The sequence below is a fragment of the Haliotis rufescens genome, unplaced genomic scaffold (assembly GCF_023055435.1).
Source record: "Haliotis rufescens isolate VD_foot unplaced genomic scaffold, xgHalRufe1.0.p SCAF_110, whole genome shotgun sequence".
Lineage (NCBI taxonomy): Eukaryota > Metazoa > Mollusca > Gastropoda > Lepetellida > Haliotidae > Haliotis > Haliotis rufescens.
In genome coordinates, this window is record NW_025963792.1 from 1 (window position 1) to 26,326 (window position 26,326).

A 26,326-nucleotide genomic window follows, 5' to 3' on the forward strand; every position below is an offset into this window, starting at 1 on the left:
TTACGCCGTGTTTAGCAATATTCCAGAAAATTCACGACGGGGATTCTAGAAATGGGCTCCACACAGTGTACCCCTGTGGGAAATCGAACCCGGGCTTTTAGCGTGACGAGCGAACGCTCAAACCACCAGGCTACCCCACCGGCTCAGAGTAATGACAGAGTAGGGTTTGACGCGGATTTCCGGGGGACACCGACATTTCATCCAAGTTGAGAGGCGGTCGGGTAGCCTAGTGGTTAAAGCGTTCGCTAGTCACGCCGAAGACCCGGGTTCGATTCCCGACATGGGTACAATGTGTGAAGCCCATTTCTGGTGTCCCCCGCCGTGATATTGCTGGAATATTGCTAAAAGCGGCGTAAAACCGTACTCACTCACTCACTCATCCAAGCTGAACCACCACGCCCATTTCACATTATGCTTACTGCAACTAAGTAAAATAAACATGTCCACAGCAAAATACAATTATGTTAAATCTTTAGCTTAAAGACCACGGACATAACTTATAGAATTGCATTAATATTTTTCACAACCAAATGCGATGAAGCGATAGACACTGGTTGCCAGACACAGATAGTTTGTTAGTTAGTTTGTTTGTTTGTTGTTTAACGCCGCACTCAGCAATATTCCAGCTATATGACGGCGGTCTGTAAATAATCGAATCTGGACCAGACAATCCAGTGATTAATATCATGAGCATCGATCCACGCAATAGGGATCGATGACATGCATCAACCAAGTCAGCGAGCCGGACCACCCGATCCCGTTAGTCGCCTTTTGCGACAAGCATAGTCGCCTTTTACGGCAAGCATGGGTTGCTGAAGACCAATTCTACCCCGGATCTTCACGGGTCAGGACACAGATTGATAGACAGTAAACTAAGGCGCCGCAGTTCGCTGTGCAGGGTCGCTGTGAGGACTAGCAGGGTGGTTGTAGGTTCATGTGGAGAATTGCCTCAATAAGTGACCGACTATTTTATATTCAGTCCCAAGAAAAATGAGGGAATAATTATCTTTCAGACTGTTGACAAAAAAGAAATTGTCAACCACAAACCTTTTATTGTTGCAAGGAGTTTGTCTTAAAAGAAATATACAGGCTCTTAGTTTTAATGAAAAAATATACATCTGGTGTTTTGCAGCTGTATCTGAAATAATATCTGATCTCCAGACAACATCGGCAGCTGTATCTGAATTAATATCTAATTTCCAGACAAAATCTGCAGCTGTATCTGAAATAATATCTAATCTCCAGACAACACCTGCAGCTGTATCTGAAATAATATCTAATTTCCAGACAAAATCTGCAGCTGTATCTGAAATTATATCTAATTTCCAGACAATATCTGCAGCTGTATCTGAAATAATATATAATCTCCAGACAACATCGGTAGCTGTTTCTGAAATTATATCTAATCACCAGACAAAATCCAACCCCCCACCCAAATATCAAATGGTCGGACCCTTACGATACCTGCGTTGTAATATAACTGAAATACTTTCACGTTTCTTTTAAAACAAATCAGGGGGTACGGGTGACCCAGCGTCTTGGGCACGCCAGACACCTGGCAATACCCTCGCAGATATAAACACATAACGTCATCTAAATTGTAGATACAAAACCTATGTCATGACAACCGAATGGTCTAAATATGGAGAAACGTTTTTTTCTCCTATATGCAAATACGATATTCACGCATTGGCGACTGGGAGAAATTAATTTTGCTTTTTTAAAAAAATCGTATTAAAACGCGGATTTAATTTAAAGTGTGCACCTCGTTTTTGACGTTTTGACCTCTATAAACGCTAAAAGATACAAGTAAGTCAATTCTAATAAAGACGGGGAGCGCGGCGGGCTCAGACGTCAAAGGCGCCACAATTGGCTGTGCAGAGTTGCGTCCCTTTGGCGCGCCAGAAACCAATGATCTTGGGTTAGTCTCCCGGTTCGCCCCGATTATGTTTCTAGGTTTGTCAGCACCATACCCGTGCTCGTGGGTTTCACCGAAGTGGTAAACATCTGAGACCTGTATCACTTTGGGCTTTCCTCCCACATTAAGCTGACAGGCCGTTAATCTAACCGAGCTCATTCACTCACTCAACTTTAAAACAAATCGTAAATATTCACAACAAATATCTATGTTTCAGATGACTAAATCCAGCACTATCTTTTTGGCTGCCCTTGTAGCCGTCACTCTGATGATGACGTCAGCAATGCCAGCTCGGCCGCCACATGGAACAGTCAGACGTCACGCATGCGCGTACAAGTGTCTGGAAAAGACTGCCGCGTGTCTAGAACTGCGCGGGTGTCTGAAGCCCACAATGGAGGGAAAAAAGCGGGAGTGTTTCGAGCCATGCCGGACCGAATACAAGACGTGTGTCCTGCCTTGTTTTAACCCGGAGATTGAGATTCGAACCCGGGTTTTCACTCCAGCTCGACAGAGTAGCACAGCAATGCTGTAGAACAGTTGTAATCGAAAAGATTCAGTGTATAGATGAGCTGAATAACCGGCACGTGTCTGTCGCCAATATGACAACTTGACAAGGCGAGGAAACGACAGACGACATTCTACAATCGTAGTATTGTCAGACAGGAAGTGTGACGTCATCATCAATGGTCGGAGGAAATGACGTCACAAAACATTTGTCTCCATTTAGTTGACTCCAGCATGTGAATGCCGTGCGCGTTGTGTTTCCCCGTGTGATGCTTGTTTCCAAGTGTGTGTTGTTGTTGTTGTTGTTCAACAGTCCAATTGAATGAATCCTTGAGAGGAGGAAACGTAGCGTGACCAGCTTAGTGGCGTGACTTCTAAACTTGACGACAAGCTACAATGGCTATTTGTTGTCAATATTAGGTCATCTAATGAACGCCTTGGCGCTTTTGGGTGTTGTAAAGTAGAGAAACAACGACTGTGTGTTGATGAACGGCTGTGAACGCACGTTAACAGGAAGTTCATAGGATTTATGTTCGTTTACACTGTTAACATTGTGTTTAATTTAGAGTCGTTGACTATTTTGAGTTGATCGGTACTGGTGAATAAAGTTGTTGATCATACTATTAGTTTGACGTGTTATCAATTTAAGTGAAATTTGCGGTTCAAGGTTTGACACTGCTTTTAACAGCATTTCAACTGTGCTGAACATATGCTTTGGGGGATATTTTCATTATTATTGTTTTTGCTCAGTATTCACTACAAAAATAATATCCCTTAAAATATTCATGATCCCATGTTTTGTTCAGTGGATATTACACGCCGGTGAGTCAGACAAGGGTAGATAACTCTGTAACACCGGTGAGCCAGACAAGGATAGATCACTCTATAACACCGATGCCAGACAAGGATAGATAACTTAATTTGTAACACCGGTGAGCCAGGCAAGTGTGGATAACTCTGTACCACCGGTGAGCCAGACAAGGATAGATAACTCTGTAACACCGGCGGACCAGGCAAGGATAGATAACTCTGTAACACTGGTGAGCCAGGCAAGGGTAGATAACTGTAACTACGGTGAGCCAGGCAAGTGTAGATAATTCTGTAACACCGGTGAGCCAGGCAAGTGTAGATAACTCTTTAACACTGGTGAGCCAGGCAAGGGTAGATAACTGTAACTACGGTGAGCCAGGCAAGTGTAGATAATTCTGTAACACCGGTGAGCCAGGCAAGTGTAGATAACTCTGTAACACTGGTGAGCCAGACAAGGATAGATGACTATGTAACACCGGTGAGCAAGGCAAGTGTAGATAACTCTGTAACACTGGTGAGCCAGACAAGGATAGATAACTCTGTAACACCGGTGAGCCAGGCAAGTGTAGATAACTCTGTAACACCGGTGAGCCAGACAAGGATAGATAACTCTGTAACACCGGTCAGCCAGGCAAGGATAGATAACTTTATCACGCTGGTCAGCCAGACAAGGATAGATAACTCTATGATGCTGGTGAGCAAGACAAGGATAGATAACTCTATCACGCTGGTGAGCAAGACAAGGATAGATAACTCTATGACGCCGGTCAGCCAGACAAGGATAGATAACTCTATCACGCTGGTGAGCAAGACAAGGATAGATAACTCTATGACGCCGGTCAGCCAGACAAGGATAGATAACTGTATGATGCTGGTGAGCCAGACAAGGATAGATAACTCTATCATGCCGGTGAGCTAGACAAGGAAAGATAACTCTATCACGCTGGTGAGCCAGACAAGGATAGATAACTCTATCACGCCGGTCAGCCAGACAAGGATAGATAACTCTGTAACATGGTGAGCCAGACAAGGATAGATAACTCTATGATGCTGGTGAGCCAGACAAGGATAGATAACTGTATGATGCTGGTGAGCCAGACAAGGATAGATAACTCTATCAAGCCGGTCAGCCAGACAAGGATAGATAACTGTATGATGCTGGTGAGCCAGACAAGGATAGATAACTCTATCAAGCCGGTCAGCCAGAAAAGGATAGATAACTCTATCACGCCGGTCAGCCAGACAAGGATAGATAACTCTATCACGCTGGTGAGCAAGACAAGGATAGATAACTCTATCACGCCGGTGAGCTAGACAAGGATAGATAACTCTATCATGCCGGTGAGCTAGACAAGGAAAGATAACTCTATCACGCTGGTGAGCCAGACAAGGATAGATAAATCTATGACGCCGGTCAGCCAGACAAGGATAGATAACTCTGTAACATGGTGAGCCAGACAAGGATAGATAACTCTATGATGCTGGTGAGCCAGACAAGGATAGATAACTCTATCACGCTGGTGAGATAGACAAGGATAGATAACTCGATCACGCTGGTGAGCAAGACAAGGATAGATAACTCTGTGACGCTGGTCAGCTTGACAAGGATAGAAAACTCTATCACGCCGGTCAGCCAGACAAGGATAGATAACTCTATCACGCCGGTCAGCCAGACAAGGATAGATAACTCTATCACGCCGGTGAGCCAAGCTCCTCACAGCGATAACCCGTTCGCGGAGCTCTCTATACTATCGCTGCCACTAGTCAAAACTCCCTACTGTGAATAGGTGGCCACAACCATGCTTGGAGTTGAACTCGCAACCGAATGACCGTTTTGGTTACAAACAAGTGACGCCTGTCGTGACGCCGAATACACTTATCGCTGCTAAATTACTTTCTTCGTTTGTCAATTTGAATTTCTGTTTCATTAAAACTATCATGTTATTGATATAGTAAGATGTAAGGGAGAAGTTGGTTGATTTTCCGTTATTCTGCAATCTCGAACCAATCTGATTATTAAAACAACAAAGTAAATTCATCTGGAAAACATGGTCAGTCGTAAACCTTTTCACAATAAAAATATGATGGCATTCCCAAAGACATAAACAAAAGTATCAACGTTACTACATTTGGGGTTTGAGGGCAAATTTCAAGATTCTTGTAATGGCCGCGCCCACACTGATGGCCGTGATGTCACCGAGAGTGTAACGAAGGTGTCACGCGCTGGGAAGGAGCTTGCCGGTGAGCTAGACAAGGATAGATAACTCTATGACGCCGGTCAGCTTGACAAGGATAGATTACTCTATAACTACGGTGAGCAAGGCAAGGGTAGATAACTCTGTCGTGCTGGTGAGCCAGGCAAGGACAGATAACTCTGTAACACTGGTCAACTTGACAAGGATAGATAACTCTATAACGCCAGTCAGACAGACAAGGTTAGATAACTCTATAACGCTGGTGAGCTATACAAGGATAGATAACTCTGTAACACCGGTCAGCCTGACAAGGGCAGATAACTCTATAACGCAAGTGAGCCATTCAAGGTGAGATAACTCTGTAACACCGGTCAGCCTGACAAGGATAGATAACTCTATAACGCCGGTGAGCCATACAAGGATATAAGACTATAACGCTTGTAAGCCGGGCAGGAGATAACTCTATAATTCCTGTGATCCAGACAAGGATAGATAACTCTTTAACACCGGAGAGCCAAATATGGACAGATAACTCTGTAATTCTCTGTAATTCCTGTGAGCCAGACAAGGATAGATAACTCTTTAACACCGGAGAGCCAAATATGGACAGATAACTCTGTAATACTGGTGAGCAAGACAATATTTACCACCGAGATGAAACCCACGAGCATAATATGGTGGTGGCAAACACAAATACTCGGTGCTGAAGACCGCTATGCAGAGTTGTGTCCCTTAGCTACGCCAGGACTAGCTGTCGCAAGTTCAATTACCAAAATTGCACCGATTATGAACCGAACCCGAATTCTGTATGCTATGTGGCTGGTCTGACTATTACTACTGGTCCTTTTCCATTTGACATGTTACCCGTGAAGATCCGGGGTAGAATAGGTCTTCAGCAACCCATGCTTGCCGTAAAAGGCGAATTTGCTTGTCGTTAGAGGCGACTAACGGGATCGGGTGGTCAGGCTCGCTGACTTTGTTGAAGTATATCACTGACCCAGTTGCGTGGATCGATGCTCATGAAATCAATCACTAGATTGTCTGGTCTAGGCTCGATTATTTACAGGCCGCCGTCATATAGCTGGGATATTGCTGTGTGCGGCGTAAAACAACAAACAAACAAACAAACAAACAAACAAACAAAACAAACAAACCATTTCACATGTATATCATGTTCGACACCAATATTTCCCCGGTCAGTGGATCAGTGTGCACACCAACTTCATTCTCAGCTCCCTGGGGAGTATATAATCCAAAGCGGGACAACAAGGATGGGATTCAGGCATTGTACCCATGTGTTTTGTAAATAAGAAATAAGAAAACAATATTTTGCCAATCTTTATTGAAACTCCAGTGATGAAGCGGATAGTCGTACATAAAATTATTCCAAGATAAACTATATTTGTACTTAAGTATGTAGTTAGTCGGGTAGTATACTCAAAGGGTATTCAACATGTTAATCTCAGTGGTAACACATACAATGATCGGCATTGTGCAGAGTTGCGTCCCTTGGGCACGCCAGAAACCTATGATTGTGGGTTCGAATCCATGTTCGCCCCCATTATGTTTCTAGGTTTGTCAGCACCATACCCGTGCTAGTGGGTTTCACCGAAGTGGTAAACGTCTGAGACCTGCTTTACTTCGGGCTTTCCTCCCACATTAAGCTGGCACGCCGTGATATAAATTGAATACTGTTAAAAGCGGCGTTAAACCCAACTCACTCACTCACTCACTCAATGATCGAAATTGAACTTCCGGTTTGTGTCGAAAGCCGTAGCGGCCTGAACCTTACGTATTTACTATTACATGCAACGTTAACCATATCTGTCTCGAATGCCTCGATATATCGAAGTCTTTCTGGCCCTTAAGGAACCCCTTAATTTGTATCTTTATCAACATTGGTCTCGAATGTCTTTATATATCGAAGTCTCCCTGGCCCGGAATCACTTACATTTGAACATTAACTTGGTCTGTCTCGAATGTTTTGGTATATCGAAGACCTATGAACCATGCAAGTTCCTTCTTCATGCGCCACTAATTATAACTCGAACACTTCCGCACGTTTCTGTAACCTGACCAGTCTGAAGATTGTCGAAGCTCATCCCTCCGTAAATCGAAAGCATTCTGGAAGAGTCAGGACCTATGTCTCGAATACCTTGATATATCGATGCTTTGCTCGAACCCATAACTTTTATCGTACGGAAAACCTACCACATCAACTGCGTCCAATCACCGTTACCTTACTGAATAAATAATTATTTAAATTGCACAATGCGAAAAACAAATACTGGACACTGTCTCGCAATTTCACCATCACCATTGGTGGATCACATATGACCTTGACCTGATCAACTGACCAATCACTCTTCACTAAATTTGACAAGTTCTGCGACCGCTCCCATTAGCAGATCAACCGACCAATCATAATTTAGCAACTCTGACAAGCTCGGCGACAGTTATTCCTCACGAAGTCCGATTTACTGCAAATGTGGGGGTCAGCAAACTGACGGCATGAACTCATGATGTCGAAACACCGAGCACCTGGAAAATACAACCACGTGTGTAACACAAGTTAGTGGATATAACGATGCATTGTTTGGGCGTTAAGGATTTTAATGACACTATTTACGACAATCACAGGTTGGGGTGGTGGAGTAGCCTTGTGGTGAAAGCGTTCGATGTCCCACATGGGTACAATGTGCGAAGTTTTTTTCTGGTGACCTCCGCTGTGATGTTGCTGGAATGTTGCTGAGGGCGACGTAAAACCATACTTACTCACTCCTAGCAGGTAAAGTGTGTGTGTGTGTGTGTGTGTGTGTGTGTGTGTGTGTGTGCGTACATTAACACAGAACTTGTGGCCCTTGTGAGGAATCGAACCAGTCTTCAGCGTGACCAAATAACCCTTTAACCACGAGGATACCCATTGCCTGACATATATTTGAAGGGAAGACGGATGAATTATACAATAGGCCAACGAGAGAAAATAATTCTTTCGCTGGATTTGTTTTCTAGCTGGCACAAATAATATTTTTAGGACAAACTGACGGGCAAAAGAAAGTATACAATTGAAAATTGGGTTTGATTAAAAATACAAACGTTATTAAAACTTTACTCGGGTGAAACACAGCAATACGAAAGCCTTTTAGAGCCATTTTATTTTCTTGAAATTTTAAGATACTAACCTAAAATTTTAAGATGTTATGTTAAAATTTCAAGATAATTAGTTGAAATTTCAAGATACATAAGCTGAAATTTCAAGATAATGATCTTGAAATTTCAAGATACTACGTTGAAATTTTAAGATACAGTATCTTGAAATTTCAACTTAGTACCATGAAATTGCAAGTTAGTATCTTGAAATTTCAGGATAGTACCGAATTTAAAAAAACAAACCAAATGGCCCTAAAAGACTTCCAAATAGCAAAGATACCTGTATCAAGTACATCTCCATCGTATAACCATATCTTGTTTGTTTCAGTTTTAGCCGCCATGGATGTCTACTTTCTTTTGCCCAGTGGTTTACAGTTTCAGATACAGTTTCATGTTGTTTAACGCCGCACTCAGCAATATTCCAGCTATATGACGGCGGTCTGTAAATAATCGGGTCTGGACCAGACAATCCAATGATAGACATCATGGGCATCGATCCACGCAATTGGGATACGATGACATGCATCAACCAAGTCAGCGAACCTGACCACCCGATCCCGTTAGTCGCCTTTTACGACAAGCATAGTCGCCTTTTACGGCAAGCATGGGTTGCTGAAGACCTATTCTACCCCGGATCTTCACGGGTTCAGCGGTTTACAAATAAAATGTAAAAGTCACTACAGCATCCGGTGCCTCTAAACCTAAGCAGTATACCGAATTCTAAACCCCCCATGAAATACACTGGGGGAGTCGTGTTTCTTTTGATTTTTCAACGAATTGTTACTCTGCAACTGAAATAACGCTAAGGTGATCGAAACTCCCATACTTTACATAGCGTGACGTTCGTTCTGTACTCTGTAATTATATGAAGATCCGGGGAAGAATAGGTCTTCAGCAACCCATACTTGCCGTAAAAGGCGACTATGCTTGTCGTAAGAGGCGACATATGCAAATGTTTACACCATTAACATGTATCATATTTAATATTGACATTACTCACCACGTGTTCCCTGACCTGAAGCAGCATCAGTTGGCCTCGATGCTCCCGTAGACCTCATCGTGCCAGTGCGACCTCGATTTTGACCTCGAATCTGGCCTTGTCTTAATGGCCACTGTCCGTCCCTTGGCGCGGCTCTCTCTCGTTGTGAATTCATAAGTTTTACTTTGATGCGATGGACTGTCTGTCGTTCTTGAACGCTTGGTTGGACACGCCTTTGTTGTCCTCGGGGAACGGAAGCCTCCAGCCTTATTGGTCTTCTGGATCTAACCAATTCTGGATTTCGTCGCCTGATCTGAGGTATTTGACGTCCAGCTAGATTCTCTCGTGGGCCATTTCGCCTGAATTGACGCCTTTGACTTGTTGGAAAACGCTGAGGTTGAGATTGCTGGCGAGAATACATTTGAGATCGCTGCTGCGGCCATGGCTGAAGGCGTTGAGGTTGTGGTTGAGGTTGGCCCTGTCTTTGAGTTAGTGTTTGGGGTTGAGTTTGTATTTCTGGTGAAATTTGTCTTTGGGGTTGAGGTTGCTGTTGAGGTTGCGGTTTCGGTTGTGGTTGTGGTTGTGGTTGAGGTTGTGGCTGTGGTTGTGGTGGATTATTAACACTCAACAGTTGTGGTTGAGGTTGGACCTGTCTTTGGGATAGTGGTTGGGGTTGAGTTTGAAATTGTAATTCTGGTGAAATTTGTCTTTGGGGTTGAGGTTGCTGTTGAGGTTGCGGTTGTGGTTGTGGTTGTGGTGAATTATCAACACTCAACTGTTTTGGTTGAGGTTGGACCTGTCTTTGGGATAGTGGTTTGGGTTGAGTTTGTAATTGTAATTCTGGTGAAATTTGTCTTTGGGGTTGAGGTTGCTGTTGAGGTTGTTGTTGTGGTGAATTATCAACACTCAACAGTTGTGGTTGAGGTTGGACCTCTCTTTGGGATAGTGGTTGGGGTTGAGTTTGTAATTGTATTTCTGGTGAAATTTGTCTTTGGGGTTGAGGTTGCTGTTGAGGTTGTGGTTGTGGTTGTTGTGAATTATTAACACTCAACAGTTGTGGTTGAGGTTGTGGTTGAGGTTGTGGTTGAGGTTGTGGTTGAGGTTGGCTTTGTGGCTGTTGTGGACTATGAAAACTCATCAACTGTGATTCAGTTTGTGATTGTTTTTCTGGTGGAATCTGTCTTTGTGTTTGCGGTTGTGGTTGTGGTTGTGGTTGTGGGTTTGGTTGTGGTGGACTAGGAAAACTCAACCGTTGTGGTTGAGTTTGTGGTTCTTGTTGAGTTTGGAGTTGTGGTTGTGGTTGTGGTTGTGGTGGAGTTTGAGTTTCATTTCCAGACTGAGGCTGAACTCGTGGTGGCTGTTGGGAATCCAAAAACTGTAATTGAGACTGCAAGTTTGATTGTGGTTCTTGGGGATTTATCTGTTGCAATGGTTCTGGCTCTTCTGGTTGCGTTTGCGTTTGCGTTTGCGGTTGGGGTTGCGGTTGCATCTGTTGTGGCCCTGGCTGTTTTTGTGGCTGTGGTCGTTGGAAGCTACCTGCAGCCCATGGCGCGGAAGGCGATGGCATGCGTCCACTGATTTCTTTGACAGCATCATGGAGGGCTGAGAGAATCACGTCACCGGGAATGTGAAACCTGAAATGTTCCTCTGGTGCGTTCGGTACCTGACTTCGTTGCGCTGGTCTGTTGAACGGACCGTTTCTTGAAGCCTGGGCGTCTGGCCGTCTTGGGTATACCTGACCAGGAACCTCGGTTCTCTGTGCTTGTCGGTTGGCATAGGGCCCGTATTGTGGTCTAGGATCTTGCTTTACAACTGACTGAAGTCTTCTTTCCACACCACGACGACCAGTTCTTCCGAGACTTAGGCTTCGCCTGCTCGAACTTGAAGGGTAACCTGCTGGTATGGAAGGTTGCCCAACCCGGCCCGGCGGGTAGCGAGCCGTCATTGAAGGTCGTCCAGCCGGATTTGGCATGTATTGGGATGTGACTGGTTGTTGCCTCTCTGAGTTCGAAGGGTAGCGCGATGTCATTTGAGGTTGTCTTACTGGATTTGACGATTTGGAAGGTTGACTGACTGGTTTTGAAGGGTAGCGTGCTGTCATGGAAGGTTGTCTAGCTGTATCCGAAGGGTAGCGTGCTGTCATGGAAGGTGGTCTAGCTGTATCCGAAGGGTAGCGTGCTGTCATGGATGGTTGTCTAGCTGTATCTGAAGGGTAGCGTGCTGTCATGGAAGGTTGTCTAGCTGTATCTGAAGGGTAGCGTGCTGTCATGGAAGGTTGTCCAGCTGTATTTGAAGGGTAGCGTGCTGTCAAGGAAGGTTGTCCAGCTGTATTTGAAGGGTAGCGTGCTGTCAAGGAAGGTTGTCCAGCTGTATTTGAAGGGTAGCGTGCTGTCATGGAAGGTTGTCCAGCCGTATCCGAAGGGAAGCGTGCTGTCAAGGAAGGTTGTCCAGCTGTATCTGAAGGGTAGCGTGCTGTCATGGACAGTTGTCCAGCTGTATTCGAAGGGTAGCGTGCTGTCATGGAAGGTTGTCCAGCCGTATCTGAAGGGTAGCGTGCTGTCATGGAAGGTTGTCCAGCCGTATCTGAAGGGTAGCGTGCTGTCATGGAAGGTTGTCCAGCTGTATCTGAAGGGTAGCGTGCTGTCATGGAAGGTGGTCCAGCTGTATCCGAAGGGTAGCGTGCTGTCATGGAAGGTGGTCCAGCTGTATCTGAAGGGTAGCGTGCTGTCATGGAAGGTGGTCCAGCTGTATCTGAAGGGTAGCGTGCTGTCATGGAAGGTTGTCCAGCTGTATCTGAAGGGTAGCGGTCTGTCATGGAAGGTGGTCCAGCTGTATCTGAAGGGTAGCGTGCTGTCATTGAAGGTTGTCCAGCTGTATCTGAAGGGTAGCGTGCTGTCATGGAAGCTTGTCTAGCTGTATCCGAAGGGTAGCGTTCTGTCATTGAAGGTTGTCCAGCCGTATCTGAAGGGTAGCGTGCTGTCATGGAAGGTCGTCCAGCTGTATCTGAAGGGTAGCGTGCTGTCATGGAAGCTTGTCCAGCTGTATCTGAAGGGTAGCGTGCTGTCATAGAAGCTTGTCTAGCTCTATCTGAAGGGTAGCGTGCTGTCATGGACGGTTGTCTACCTGTATTTGAAGGGTAGCGTGCTGTCAAGGAAGGTTGTCCAGCTGTATCTGAAGGGTAGCGTGCTGTCATGGAAGGTTGTCCAGCTGTATCTGAAGGGTAGCGTGCTGTCATGGACGGTTGTCCAGCTGTATCTAAAGGGTAGCGTTCTGTCATGGAAGGTTGTCCAGCTGTATCTGAAGGGTAGCGTTCTGTCATGGAAGGTTGTCTACCTGTATTTGAAGGGTAGCGTGCTGTTAAGGAAGGTTGTCCAGCTGTATCTGAAGGGAAGCGCGATGTCAAGGAAGGTTGTCCAGCTGTATTTGAAGGGTAGCGTGCTGTCATGGAAGGCTGTCCAGCTGTATCTGAAGGGTAGCGTGCTGTCATGGAAGGTTGTCCAGCTGAATCCGAAGGGTAGCGTGCTGTCATGGAAGGTGGTCCAGCCGTATCCGAAGGGTAGCGTGCTGTCATGGAAGGTTGTCTAGCTGTATCTGAAGGGTAGCGTGCTGTCATGGAAGGTTGTCCAGCTGTATCTGAAGGGTAGCCCGCTGTCATGGAAGCTTGTCCAGCTGAATCCGAAGGGTAGCGTGCTGTCATGGAAGGTTGTCTAGCTGTATCTGAAGGGTAGCGTGCTGTCATGGAAGGTTGTCCAGCTGTAACTGAAGGGTAGCGTGCTGTCATGGACTGTTGTCCAGCTGTATCCAAAGGGTAGCGTGCTGTCATGGACGGTTGTCCAGCTGTATCCGAAGGGTAGCGTGCTGTCATGGAAGGTTGTCTAGCTGTATCTGAAGGGTAGCGTTCTGTCATGGAAGGTTGTCCAGCTGTAAATGAAGGGTAGCGTGCTGTCATGGACGGTTGTCCAGCTGAATCCGAAGGGTAGCGTGCTGTCATGGAAGGTTGTCCAGCTGTATCTGAAGTGTAGTTGGCTGTCATGGAAGGTTGTCCAGCTGTATCTGAAGTGTAGTTGGCTGTCATTAGAAGTGAAGTTGAAGGTGTAGGTTGTCCAACTAAATCTGAAGGGTACTGTGATGTCTTGGAACGATTTCTAACCAGATCTGAAAGGTAGAGATGCGTAACAGAAGGCCCTCCGAGTGTATCTGCTGCTTGCTGGTAGCTTGCTGGTGAAGAAAGATCGATTGTTTGGCTTTTCTCTGGTACCAAGGTTGCAAGTGCAGCAGAAATGTTTGCCGTGGACATAAAAATTACCTCATTCTGCCCCTGTGTTTGGCGATCGGTCACCTTCAGAATGGGTTTATCTGGTTGACCTTGAGGTTTCTGGCTGCCCAACCAAGGGTTGCTTCCAATGAGGTTAGCAGCTTCTTCTGCCTCGACAGGGGGGTCGGTTCTATTGGCTGAAGCTGTGTAGGAATGAAACGGTACATACGTCCCTGAAAACCCTGTGGTGTCGGATTTAAGAGGCTCGCTACTTTCGCAGGACACTGAAGGTTTAGGGCAGACACATTTGCAGCTCGGGCCTTGGTACCCCCCATTGATACACGTCACACGGCGAGGGCAAAACTCTGGAATGAAAATAATAAATTAAGATGCTAGAAGATAATAACAGTTTAGTGTTAAGGAGTTTTAGATATATACAACCCAACAGGTTAACGAAAAACAACAATGGAAAGGTTGTGTGTTGCAATACCAACAGTGAAACAATTTGGTGTTCTTCAACTTTTTCAAGTAGCATAATACAACTGTTGATAATGATGCTGTTATCTCTTGTTGTATGTATATAGAAGGGAGACAACCCCACACAGATAATTGCTTAATCAATTAACGTTCGATCAGCGGAATTTTCAAGCGGTTCTTCGATTGAAAATAGCTTTCAATATTTCTTAGAATGGGTTAGTTATAATTCAATAAAATATATTCATTCAACAATGTTTGTGGGGAGAGGGACGCATAATTGAGGCACACTTTTTTCCAAATTGTGTACTCTTGAGTCTATTTAAACAAACGGGATTTCATTTTAATTAAATTCAATGCCTATCAGTGTGTACTATATTCCTTTTGATTGACGGAATTATCGGAGTGTCAAGAGGGACTGGCTATTTGATATTCTGACAAAGTGAAAAAAATCAATCAGAATCCACGTCTTATATCACTTATAGTTGCTTCAAACAAAATGGGAGCGCCCAGTAAAGACAATCTGATCGATAATCAAGGTTTCTGATGTAACAAAACGGGTCTGACCTCGCGAAGTGCATTAAATCATTTGAAAAATTTGATCAAAAACATGAACAGATTTGAAAAATATATGTCGACATACACATGCTTTGCAAATCCTGCAGTCGACGAAAATCTGCACGTTAAACCGGCTGTCTAGTTCGTTGCGCGGTTTTGATTGGACTATGCATAGACTCGTTAATCCAGACAAAGTGTAACCCCGGAATTCCAGCCTAGTTCGGCAAGGAATGAAACTGGACTTAGTCAGTTAACTCCACTGCCTCAGGAAGATAGAAAATACTTGAAACTAATGGTGCCTCACTATTAGATTTTATGGAAAAGAAAGAAAATTATGACACTCTGAATGAAAAAAAAGGTTTTGGAAAAGATAATTCAGCTCTTTCCTTCCGAAAACAATGTAGGTCTTCACGCAGTGGTGGAAAAAGTATTGCCTCTCAACACAAATACCCAAAATCAAAGGTAATGGTTTCTGATCTATCACAAGCAGTTCGCGAAGATGCCCTCAGAGTTATCGTTCTTTGCTATTCCGACAGGGGGCTCTACCAACCTGCACACTTGTACATAAGGTTGATGGACTTTATGTCTGTGAAGGACAACGACTCTACCCGGCCAATCACATCCTGGTATTTTGGATCAAGGGTCTTGATTGTCACCTTTTTTCCATCGATGGAGAAGAACTGAAGGAGAACAAGGTTGATGAATACAATAATACTGACACAGCGGCGAGGCCCACTGGAAACAGTTTAGTCCAAATGATTTTCAAAATTTAAGTGAGTGAGTGAGTGAGTGAGTTGGGTTTAACGCCGCTTTTAACAGTATTACAGTTATATCACGGCGTGTCAGCTTAATGTGGGAGGAAAGCCCGAAGTGATGCATGTCTCAGACGTTTACCACTTCGGTGAAACCCACGAGCACGGGTATGGTGCTGACAAACCTAGAAACATAATCGGGGCGAACCGGGATTCGAACCCACAATCATAGATTTCTGGCGTGCCCAAGGGGCGCAACTCTGCACAGCGAATCGCGGCGCCTTAGACGACTGGGCCAAAAGCTTGACATCGAAATATATAATGGAATTCATCAGCTGTTGCCGGGGAGTTACAGAGAGAACCTAGACGTTGTTCTCTGGGTACATTATTCCAGCGGCCAGTCTCGACTGGTAAATTGTGGTTATTAAAGTACTCATGGAAATGAAAAAAACCCTGTTTTGCTGGATTTAATGATCGACACAAAGCATTACGTAGATGTAAATACGAAATAACAAAACAACTGGAAAAGTACTAGTCTGGATTTGCTAGTTTTATCTCAGTGCTCAATACAAAATGTACTTTACAGGAGATAATTTGTAGGCACTTTCAACATTCAAAAATAAAACTAAGTCCAAATTGACATGGCAGAAACAGGCTATAGGCATTATGCAGATTAGCCTGGAAAAAAGTGATCAAAACAACAATAAAAATAACAGCTATGTTTATGTACATAATAATAATGACATGTAAGTTGTTGTTTGAGAAGGGAACATGTTACTTTTACGTTCTGATATTTTGACGATGATTCACTATCCCACAATGCCACTCACAAATCACTAACCACTGACAAATCACATGCACGTGGGTTTCAAGCACCTGTTTTCACCTGTCGTCAAGGTGTCATAGGTCATGGACATTCACCTTGATCTACTTACACCTGGTTATGCTCAGTTTCACAATAGTCTGTTTTGTTCATATTTTTACACACTTTTACGTGTAAAAAGACATAAAAACCTTTGATACGCTGTATTTGTGCCAAGGCCGAATTAGTGCTAATTGAGTTGTTTGAATATTTATATATTTTGCATATTAACTGCATTTATTTAAAAAATCTGAGATCGAAAAACAGGTTTTTTTCATTTACGTGAGTATTATAGTGCGAAATTTTAAGAGCGGGTAATTAACAGATTTAGGTAGGTAGAGATAGTTTTCAAATATTGGCACTTCTTTAAGATATTTATAATAGAAACCTTTTGGACTCGACAATATTGAACTTCTCCAGGATTGTAGAAAATGATCGGTCAATTTTCTTTCCACAGACGAGACTAGCCACTTGGTGTTAAAATTACATGGCATATCATAAACTTGGATCAGGCCACAGGAGCTTAATAAACATTCTAAATTACATAACCAAGGCTGAATATTGGAGTTTACGTTAGCATCCATCCTAATGAATTAATACATCAGAGTCGAAAACTTATTTTGTTGAGATCGTATAATATGTCTATGCCAGGTCTATCAATAGCTCCCCGGCCGCGTCATTCCAAAAGACGTTAAAAGGTGGTACTTGTTGTCGCCATGCCTGACGCTCGGCATTAAAGGGCTAAAACAAAGACTGGTCGGCCCGGAGTCAGTATACTGTGTCTGAGTGGGGTTTTCATGTTAAACTGCGGCATGGTCTCAGTGGGCTAGCACTATAAAGCCGGCATCAAGTCCAAACTAGTACAAGCAGCCACACACACACACACGCAAACACGCACGCACGCACGCACGCACGCACACACAGGCGAAGTTCACCTGACGTAGAAGTATTTGTTGTTATTTATTCAGTTACAACCGGATATGGACCTACCGATTTCCCATAATGCATGAGCGACATGTAGTCATACTGGACATCCTCCGTCTCCACCAAGCGTTTGCTGATCATCTTGAACTGTGGCACGAACAACGGCTTGACGCTCGTCATGTTGATGTAGACGTGGTCGTCGCGGTCAGAACGCTGGTGTTCGTGAATAAGGCCTAACGCATGGCCAAGCTCGTGCATAACTACCTTTTTCTGAAATGGGACAAGCGTCGTCATTTTAATATAAGAGGCACCCAAACTCGCAGAGTTGCGTCCCTTAGGCGTGCCAGAAACTTATGATTGTCGGTTCGAATCCTGGTTCGCCCTGATTTAGTTTTTAGGTTTGTCAGCACCACGCCCCTGCTCGTGGGTTTCACCAAAGTGGTAAATGTCAAAGACCTACATCTCTCCTGTACGCGAAGCTTACACTGAATACTGTTAACATCGGCGTGAAAGGAGATCTATTGTTTGTTTGTTTGTTGTTTAACGCCGCACTCAGCAATATTCCAGCTTTATGACGGCGGTCTGTAAGTAATCGAATCTCGACCAGACAATCCAGTGATTGACATCATGAACATCGATCCACGCCATTGGGATACGATGACATGCATCAACCAAGTCACCGAGCCTGACCTACCGATCCCGTTAGTCGCCCCTTACGACAAGCATAGTCGCCTTTTACGGCAAGCATGGGTTACTGAAGACCTATTCTACCCCAATGTTCCAGCTATATGACGGCGGTCTGTAAATAATCGGTAGTGCACCAGGCAAACCAGTGATTGACACCATGAGCATCGATCCACGCATTTGGGATACGGAGGCATGCTTCAGCCAAATATCCGAGCCTGACCACTCGATCTATTTAGCAGCCTCTTCCGACAGACATGCTGGGGGCTTGTATTTTTACCCGGCATGCCTAGGGATCAGACCTACCGTTCTACAGTTTCCTGGTCCGAGTGTAATTTCCTGTTCGCCACCAACCCGACCGATTCGAGAGAAGCATCTGTAAAATAAAAGCCACGTTCTATCATCATTTTATTCTACTTTTTAAAAAGATACTTTCTCGGGCATGATCTGTCTCGTGACTCTAACAGTGAGTGAGTGAGTATGGTTTTTACGCCGCTTTTAGCAATATTCCAGCAATATCACAGCGGGGGACACCAGAAATTGGCTTCACACATTGTACCCATGTCGGGAATCGAACCCGGGTCTTCGGCGTGACGAGCGAACGCTTTAACCACTAGGCTACCCGACCTCCCCCGTGACTCTAACAGACTTACTTAGTGGATTAGAATTCGACGGAACTAAAATATGGCTCTCCGGGAGACGTTTTGTCTGCTGTTTAACGCCGCATTCAGGAGTATTCCAGCTGTATGACGGCGGTCTTTGGGGCGGTCGGGTAGCCTAGTGATTAATGCGTTCGCTCGTCACGCCGAAGACCCGGGTTCGATTCACGCCAGGGTACAATGTGTGAAGCCCATTTATGGTGTCCCCCGCCGTGATATTGCTGGAATATTGCTAAAAGCGGCGTAAAACCATACTCACTCACCCCGTTAGTACCTATTTAAAAACAACGAGGGGGCGTGTGGTAGCCTAGTGGTTAAAGCGTTCGCTCGTCACGCCGAAGACTCGGGTTTGATTCCCAGCATGGGTACAATGTGTGAAGCCCATTTCTGGCGTCCCCGCTTTTGCAATATTCCAGCAATTTCACGGTGGAAGACACCAGAAATGGGCTTCACGCACTGTACCCACATAGGGAATCGCACCCAGCGAACGCATTAACCACTTGGCTACCCGACTACCAGACCACGAATACGGTCCCTGGTATGAGGTTTTGTTTGTTTGTTTGTTGTTAAACGCCGCACTCAGCAATATTCCAGCTATATGACGGCGGTCTGTAAATAATCGAGTCTGGACGAGACAATCCAGTGATTGACGTCATGAGCATCGATCCACGCTATTGGGATCGATGACATGCATCAACCAAGTCAGCGAGCCTGACCACCCGATCCCGTTAGTCGCCTCTTACCACAAGCGTAGTCACCCTTTACGGCAAGCATGGGTTGCTGAAGACCTATTCTACTCCGGATCTTCATCGGGGACAAGTTCGTCACGATATATGGCTGAAATATTGCCGATGTGACGTTAAACTTTAACTCACTCACTCACTCATCGGAGACAAGCATGGGTTGCTGAAGACATATGAGGTTTTGAATATCGTACCCGGATCCGGTGTTGATGACTGCCTTATCCTTGTCTTTGGAATTAGCTGGGCGGAACGTGATGCACGTCTCCTTCTCCCACTCCCTCATGGACGCGTGGATCGTCTCGACTTCTTTGACATCTGGTTAGAGACAAGTGTATGTTAAACAGACGATCTCTTCAACTGTATTATACAGTAAACACCCGAATGATTTCGTCGGGAACGGAATCTTCATGTTTGCAGATGTTTCTCTGTTTTATGTGTGTATGTGTGTACTTGCTTGCGCGTGAGTGCGTTCGTGCTTGTGTGTGTGCGCTTGCTTGCGCGTGAGTGCGTGCATGTGTGCGTGCGTACGTGCGTACGTGTTTGTGTTTGTGTGTGTTTCTGATTTCATCGGGAACGGAATGGTCATGTTTGCAAATGTTGCACTGTTTTATGTGTGCGTGCGTGCGTGCGTGTTTATGTTTGTGCGTGCGTATGTATGTTTCTGTGTCTGTGAGAGAGTGTGTGAGGGTATAACGGTGGTCTGTAACTATTCGGACTAGATAAACCAATGACTGATGTTGTAAGCACCGATCAACGCCCTCAGATTGCGATAAATGTAATCAACCAAGTAACCGAGTCTGACCACCCGATCCATCAAGTCACCACTTACAAACATAGGTTGCTGGGAACCTACTCTAACTCGGAGTATCAGCGTCAGCATCCCGTTAGAGTAGGTCTTCAGCAACCCATGCTTCCTGTAAAAGGCGACTATGCTGGTCGAAAGAAGCGACTAACGAGATCGGGTGGTCAGGCTCGCTGACTTGGCATGCATGTCATCGTATTCCATTTGCATGGAACGATGCTCATGATGTCAATCATTCGATTGTCTGGTCCAGACTCGATTATTTACAAACCGCCGTCATATAGCTGGAATATTGTTTAACGCCGCACTCCAGCTAATATTCCAGCTATATGACGGCGGTCTGTACATGATTGAGTCTGGACCAGACAATCCAGTGATTGATATCATGAGCATCGATCCATCCAACTGGGATCGATGACATGCATCAGCCAAGTCAGCGAGACTGACCACCCGATCCCGTTAGTCGCCTTTTACGACATGCATAGTCGCCTTTTACGGCAAGCATGGGTTGCTGAAGACCTATTCTACCCCGGATCTTCACGGGTCCACTGGCGGAACAACTCACTGAATATCCCTGTTTTAATTTCGTAGGGAATCTCCTTCTCTAACCATCGTGACGACAAGGCGGTCAGGGCTTTCCTCTTCCAGCGTCTCGGACTTCTGAAAACAGTCACAATGTGACAGACGTGACGTCATGGTGGCACAGATTTATTCGGATACCGTAAGCATTTTCGTGTAATATTCAAATAAACAAAAATTATATGTTTACATAGTTATTGTCAACAAACCACCTGTGACTTGTCAATGCCCTGATACCCGATACCCATTGGTTTCAGGGGAGGTAGGGTGGCCTAGTGGTTAAAGTGTTTGCTCGTCACGCAAGGCTTGGGTTCGATTCTTTACGGTGGGGACAATGTCTGTACCCGTTCTGGTGTGCCCCTTTGTGATATTTCTGGGATATTACTAGAACCATACGCACTCACTCACTCATTGGTTTGAAACGTATGTCAATACCCTCGAAGATATAAACACATAATGTCTTCTAAATTGTAGATACAAAACCATGTCATGACAACCGAAGGGTCTAAATATGGAGAAATATTTTCCCCCTATATGCAAATAAGATATTCACACATTGGTGACCGTAAAATCGTATTAAAACGCGGATTTATTCAAAGTGTGGACCTCGTTTTTGACATTTAGACCTCTATAAACGCAAAAAGATACAAGTATTAAAGTCAATTCTTGTATAGACGGGGCGCGGCGGGCCCAGACGTCAAAGGCGCCACAATTGGCTGTTCGATGCTCATGATGTCAATCACTGGATTGTCTGGTCCAGACTCGATTTTTTACGGATATTATATATTGCTGTGTGCGGCAAGAAACAACAAATAAACAAAAAAACAACTTCCTACAATTAAAATTAAAAAGGATAATATCTTGCAATGTTAAAACTCAAGATTACTTGACACGCCCACTAACCATAGTCTTGACATACGTGGAATCCATACCGGTATTATATGTTGTTGTAATATGTACAGCATAGGTGTCCCCACAACCAATGAAACGATCGCGTATATTCTGTACCCGGATGGTGGTTATATCCAATTATCTTGCAGGCCTAGCCGGTCGTGCTGATCAAGCCACGCCTCCTCGTTAGCGCTTTTAAGATTCGTTTTGGCTGTTACAAATGCAGACCTCAAAATACGTTCTTTTGATTAAACGCAACAGCGCCAAATTTACGTTTTCAAACATTTTTTCTCGACCAAAGTATTGAGGTGAGGTGAAATGGGGTTCAATGTCGCGTCTATAATTATTGCACTTATATAGCGACGTGCATGTACGTGTGTGTTTGTGTGGCTGCTTGTACTCGTCCGGACTGATGCCGATTTATAGTGCTAGCTCAATGAGATACCATGCCGCAGTTTAACATGAATACCCCACTCAGATACAATATACCGACTCCGAGCCGACCAGTCCTTGTTTTAGCCCTTTAATGCCGAGCGCCAGGCAGGGAAACAACAAGTACCATCTTTTAACGTATTTTGGTATCACTCGGTCGGGGATCGAACTCCGGACCTACCAGTAGACCAAGGAGGCTGTCAACGCATTGAACATCATACTGGCTACATAGTGATGTAAAAAACATATATTACTATTTTTCATGATACTTTAACACCTCACGCAGCAACATTTAAACTTTATTACGGCGTCTTATTAATAATCGATTCTGGACAAGACCATCCAGTGATTGATATTATGAGCAACGATCCCCACCGTCGGGGTACGATGATACACAATCCATCGAGTCACCAAGCCCGACCACCTGATCTATTAAGCCCCTCTTACCACCAGCATGGGTTGCTGGGGACCAATTCTAGCCCGAATCTCTACGAGGGTTTCACCACTGACGAGTGACCCGTGAAGATTCCGGGGTAGAATTGGTCTTCAGAAACCCTGCTTGCCGCAAAAGGCGTCTATGCTTGTCGTAAGAGGCGACTAACGGGATCGGGTGGTCAGGCTCGTTGATGCACGTCCGTATCCCAATTGGGTGGATCGATGCTCATGATGTCAATCATTGGATTGTCTGACCCAGACTCGATTATTTACAGACCGCCGTCATATAGCTGGAATATTGCTGAGTGCGGCGTTAAACAAAAAACAAACAAACAAACAAACAAACAAGCCAAATCTTTGACGAGTAGCTCACCTTGCATCTAGCGCTCGGTAGTGATCAATCAGCTGCTGTTGTTTGAGGGTCAGACACATATCCATGTCAAGAAGCACCCCACTGCACACTTGCTGTCTGCTCGCATAGGCTGCAACAGTCGGAAACAATAGGTGAGACAACAGGCGGATATGACAGGTGTGACGGACAATAGGCAGATATGACAGGTGAGACAATAAGTGGATATGACAGGTGTGACAATAAGCGGATATGACAGGTGTGACAATAGGCGGATATGACAGGTGTGACAATAGGCGATATGACAGGTGTGACAATAGGCAGATATGACAGGTGTGACAATAGGCGGATATGACAGGTGTGACGGACAATAGGCAGATATGACAGGTGAGACAACAGGCGGATATGACAGGTGTGACAATAGGAAGATATGACAGGTGTGACAATAGGCGGATATGACAGGTGTGACAATAGGCGGATATGACAGGTGTGACAATAGGCGGATATGACAGGTGTGACAATAGGCAGATATGACAGGTGTGACAATGGGCGGATATGACATGTGTGACAATAGGCGGATATGACAGGTGTGACAATAGGCGGATATGACAGGTGTGACAATAGGCAGATATGACAGGTGTGACAATGGGCGGATATGACAGGTGTGACAATAGGCGGATATGATAGGTGTGACAATAGGCGGATATGACAGGTGTGACAATAGGCGGATATGACAGGTGTGACAATAGGCGGATATGACAGGTGTGACGATAGGCGGATATGACAGGTGTGACAAAAGGCGGATATGACAGGTGTGACAATAGGCGGATATGACAGGTGTGACAATAGGCGGATATGACAGGTGTGACAATAGGCGGATATGACAGGTGTGACAATGGGCGGATATGACATGTGTGACAATGGGCGGATATGACAGGTGTGACAATAGGCGGATATGACAGGTGTGACAAAAGGCGGATATGACAGGTGTGACAATAGGCGGATATGACAGGTGTGACAATAGGCGGATATGACAGGTGTGACAATGGGCGGATATGACAGGTGTGACAATAGGCGGATATGACAGATGTGACAATAGGCGGATATGACAGGTGTGACGGGGCGGTCGGGTAGCATGGTGGTTAAAGCGTTCGCTCGGCACGCCGAAGACCCGGGTTCGATTCCCGACATGGGTACAATGTGTGAAGCCCATTTCTGGTGTCCCCCGCCGTGGTATGGCTGGAATATTGCTAAAAGCGGCGTAAAACCATACTCACTCACTACAGTTGTGACAATATGAGTGAGTGTTTGGGTTTGACGCCGTTTTAACCTTTGCTCGGTATATCATGACGTGTCCATGACAATGATCCAGGAGAATCCTGTCACGGTTAAGGGAGACAACTCCGCATGCCCTAACCCCGCACACTTTATGTTGAAGGAGAATGGAACATAACATAAAATATTTCTGACAACGCTGAAAATATGCGTCAGTAATTACGTGATGTCGCTATCAATACACATGTGATACAGATTAATTTTGAAGGATTGCTAACTAATATAAAAACAGCCCAAAACGAGATCGTCATCTTTGAGATTTGATTTGAAAAGAAATAAACGTCATTCAGCATGACTGCCAAGAGGGGAGGGCAAACAATATGTGATGGCGTTGGAGATTTTACGTGCGCTTCTGCAGGATCCGACTTCGCACTCGGGCGACAAACGAGGGAACGACCAGCTTAAGACTCCAGTGTCATTCTCGCTTGTCCAAATGTGGGGGAGGATTAAAGTTATGCACCTAGTGTGTACAATATATACAAATCATAAGCTGCCATTTTTCCTCAATTAAGAGCCCGGGTCCATTTGATTTTTATAGTGGATGAGTGAGTGAGTAACCCCGCTTTGAACAGTAATCCAGTTATATCACGGCGTGTCAGCTTAATGTGGGAGGAAAGCCCGAAGTGATGCAGGTCTTAGACATTTACCACTTTGGTGAAACCCACGAGCACGGGTTTGGTGCTGACAAACCTAGAAACATAATCAGGGTGGAGCCACGATCACAGGTTTTTGGCCCCCGCGTGCCCTTATATTTGAAGATAAAAAGTTCTTGGACAAGGTGATTAAAGTGATGCAAAAATTCGTTTCTTGGCCAGACAATCCGGTGATTTATTCTTGCGCCCTTAAATTTGAAGATAGCAAACTTGTTGGACAAGGAGATGAAAGTGATACAAAAATTCGTGTCTTGGCAAGACAATCCGGTGGTCTATCCGTGCGCCCTTATATTTAAAGATAAATAAACCAAAAAACAAAACAAAACAAAAGCAACAAAAAAAAGCAAAAAAAACAAAACAAATTTGTTGGACAAGATGATGAAAGTGCCACAAGAAATTGTTATACGAATAATGTAATTGAACGAAAGGATAAACATTATTTTACATGTGTTATTTCTTTTACTCAGTATATAGTACAATTGTGACGTATCTAAGAGGGGTGCATCAGCTGCACGTGTATTACCTAAGGCACCACCCGGGGACGACGTGTCGTTGCTGGGGAAGGCAGCGAACATGGCACCTGAATATCATTAAAATAATTTCAGTTGAGTCACGTTATTGAGAAGCGAGTTAGTGAGTGAATGGTATTTTACGCCGCTATTGGCAATATTTCAGCAAAATCACGGCGCGGGGCACAAAAAATTTGCTCCTGCATTGTATGCATTCGGGGAATCGAACCCGGGCCTTAGGAGTGATGAACGAACGCTCCATCCACTAAGCTACCCCACCGCCCCGTTATTAATTCACAACAAAATATGCGATAGAATAAAACTGGTTCGAATCGTATGTTAACTGAGTGAGTATGATTTTACTCCGCTTTAAACAATATTCCAGCAATATCATGGCGGGGGATACCAGAAATGGGCTTCACACATCGTACCCATGCGGGGAATCGAACCCGGCTCTCGGCGTGACGATTTAACCACTAAGTTAGCCAGTCGCCCTTATGTTAACTGGGGGCGGTCGGGTAGCCTAGTGGTTAAAGCGTTCGCTCGTCACGACGAAGACCCGGGTTCGATTCCCGACATGGGTACAATTAGTGAAGCCCATTTCTTGTGTCCCCCGCCGTGATATTGCTGGAATATTGCTAAAAGCGGCGTAAAACCATACTAACTCTCCCGGTCACTCACTCACTCACTCACTCATGTTAACTGGGAGATAATTAGGTTATTTCGCGAGTGAATGAATTGAGATTACGTGTTCTAATAATCAGGTCAATTCGGAAATAAAACAGAATAACCGGAAGTACTTTGGGTAACACCAGGTAGTGAGTGAGTGAGTGAGTGAGTGAGTGAGGTTTAACGCCGCTTTTAACAATATTCC

The 26,326-nt window shown here is 44.8% G+C and overlaps 1 protein-coding gene across 1 annotated transcript; it reads right to left on the reverse strand.

Annotated features, from left to right (window-relative positions):
- Positions 1 to 7,040: 7,040 nt before the first annotated feature.
- LOC124144067 (nascent polypeptide-associated complex subunit alpha, muscle-specific form-like) lies at positions 7,041 to 25,518 on the reverse strand. The gene is made up of 9 exons (XM_046513306.2): positions 25,467 to 25,518; positions 22,980 to 23,088; positions 20,835 to 20,929; positions 19,662 to 19,782; positions 18,372 to 18,441; positions 17,448 to 17,651; positions 15,394 to 15,523; positions 9,578 to 14,176; positions 7,041 to 7,968 (listed from the first exon to the last, which is right to left on the reverse strand). The coding sequence occupies exons 1-9, from the start codon at positions 25,516 to 25,518 to the stop codon at positions 7,856 to 7,858; spliced, it is 5,493 nt and encodes a 1,830-aa protein (XP_046369262.2). The 3' UTR covers positions 7,041 to 7,855.
- Positions 25,519 to 26,326: the final 808 nt, after the last annotated feature.

Excerpts from the sequence above, each read along its gene's own strand:
- LOC124144067 (XM_046513306.2), bottom strand. The coding sequence starts at position 25,518 with ATGTTCGCTGCCTTCCCCAGCAACGACACGTCGTCCCCGGGTGGTGCC. Across the intron at positions 19,783-20,834 it reads AATTAAAACAGGGATATTCA|ATGTCAAAGAAGTCGAGACG; the intron begins GTGAGTTGTTCC and ends GTCTCTAACCAG. Across the intron at positions 7,969-9,577 it reads TTCAGGTCAGGGAACACGTG|GTGCTCGGTGTTTCGACATC; the intron begins GTGAGTAATGTC and ends TGTATTTTCCAG.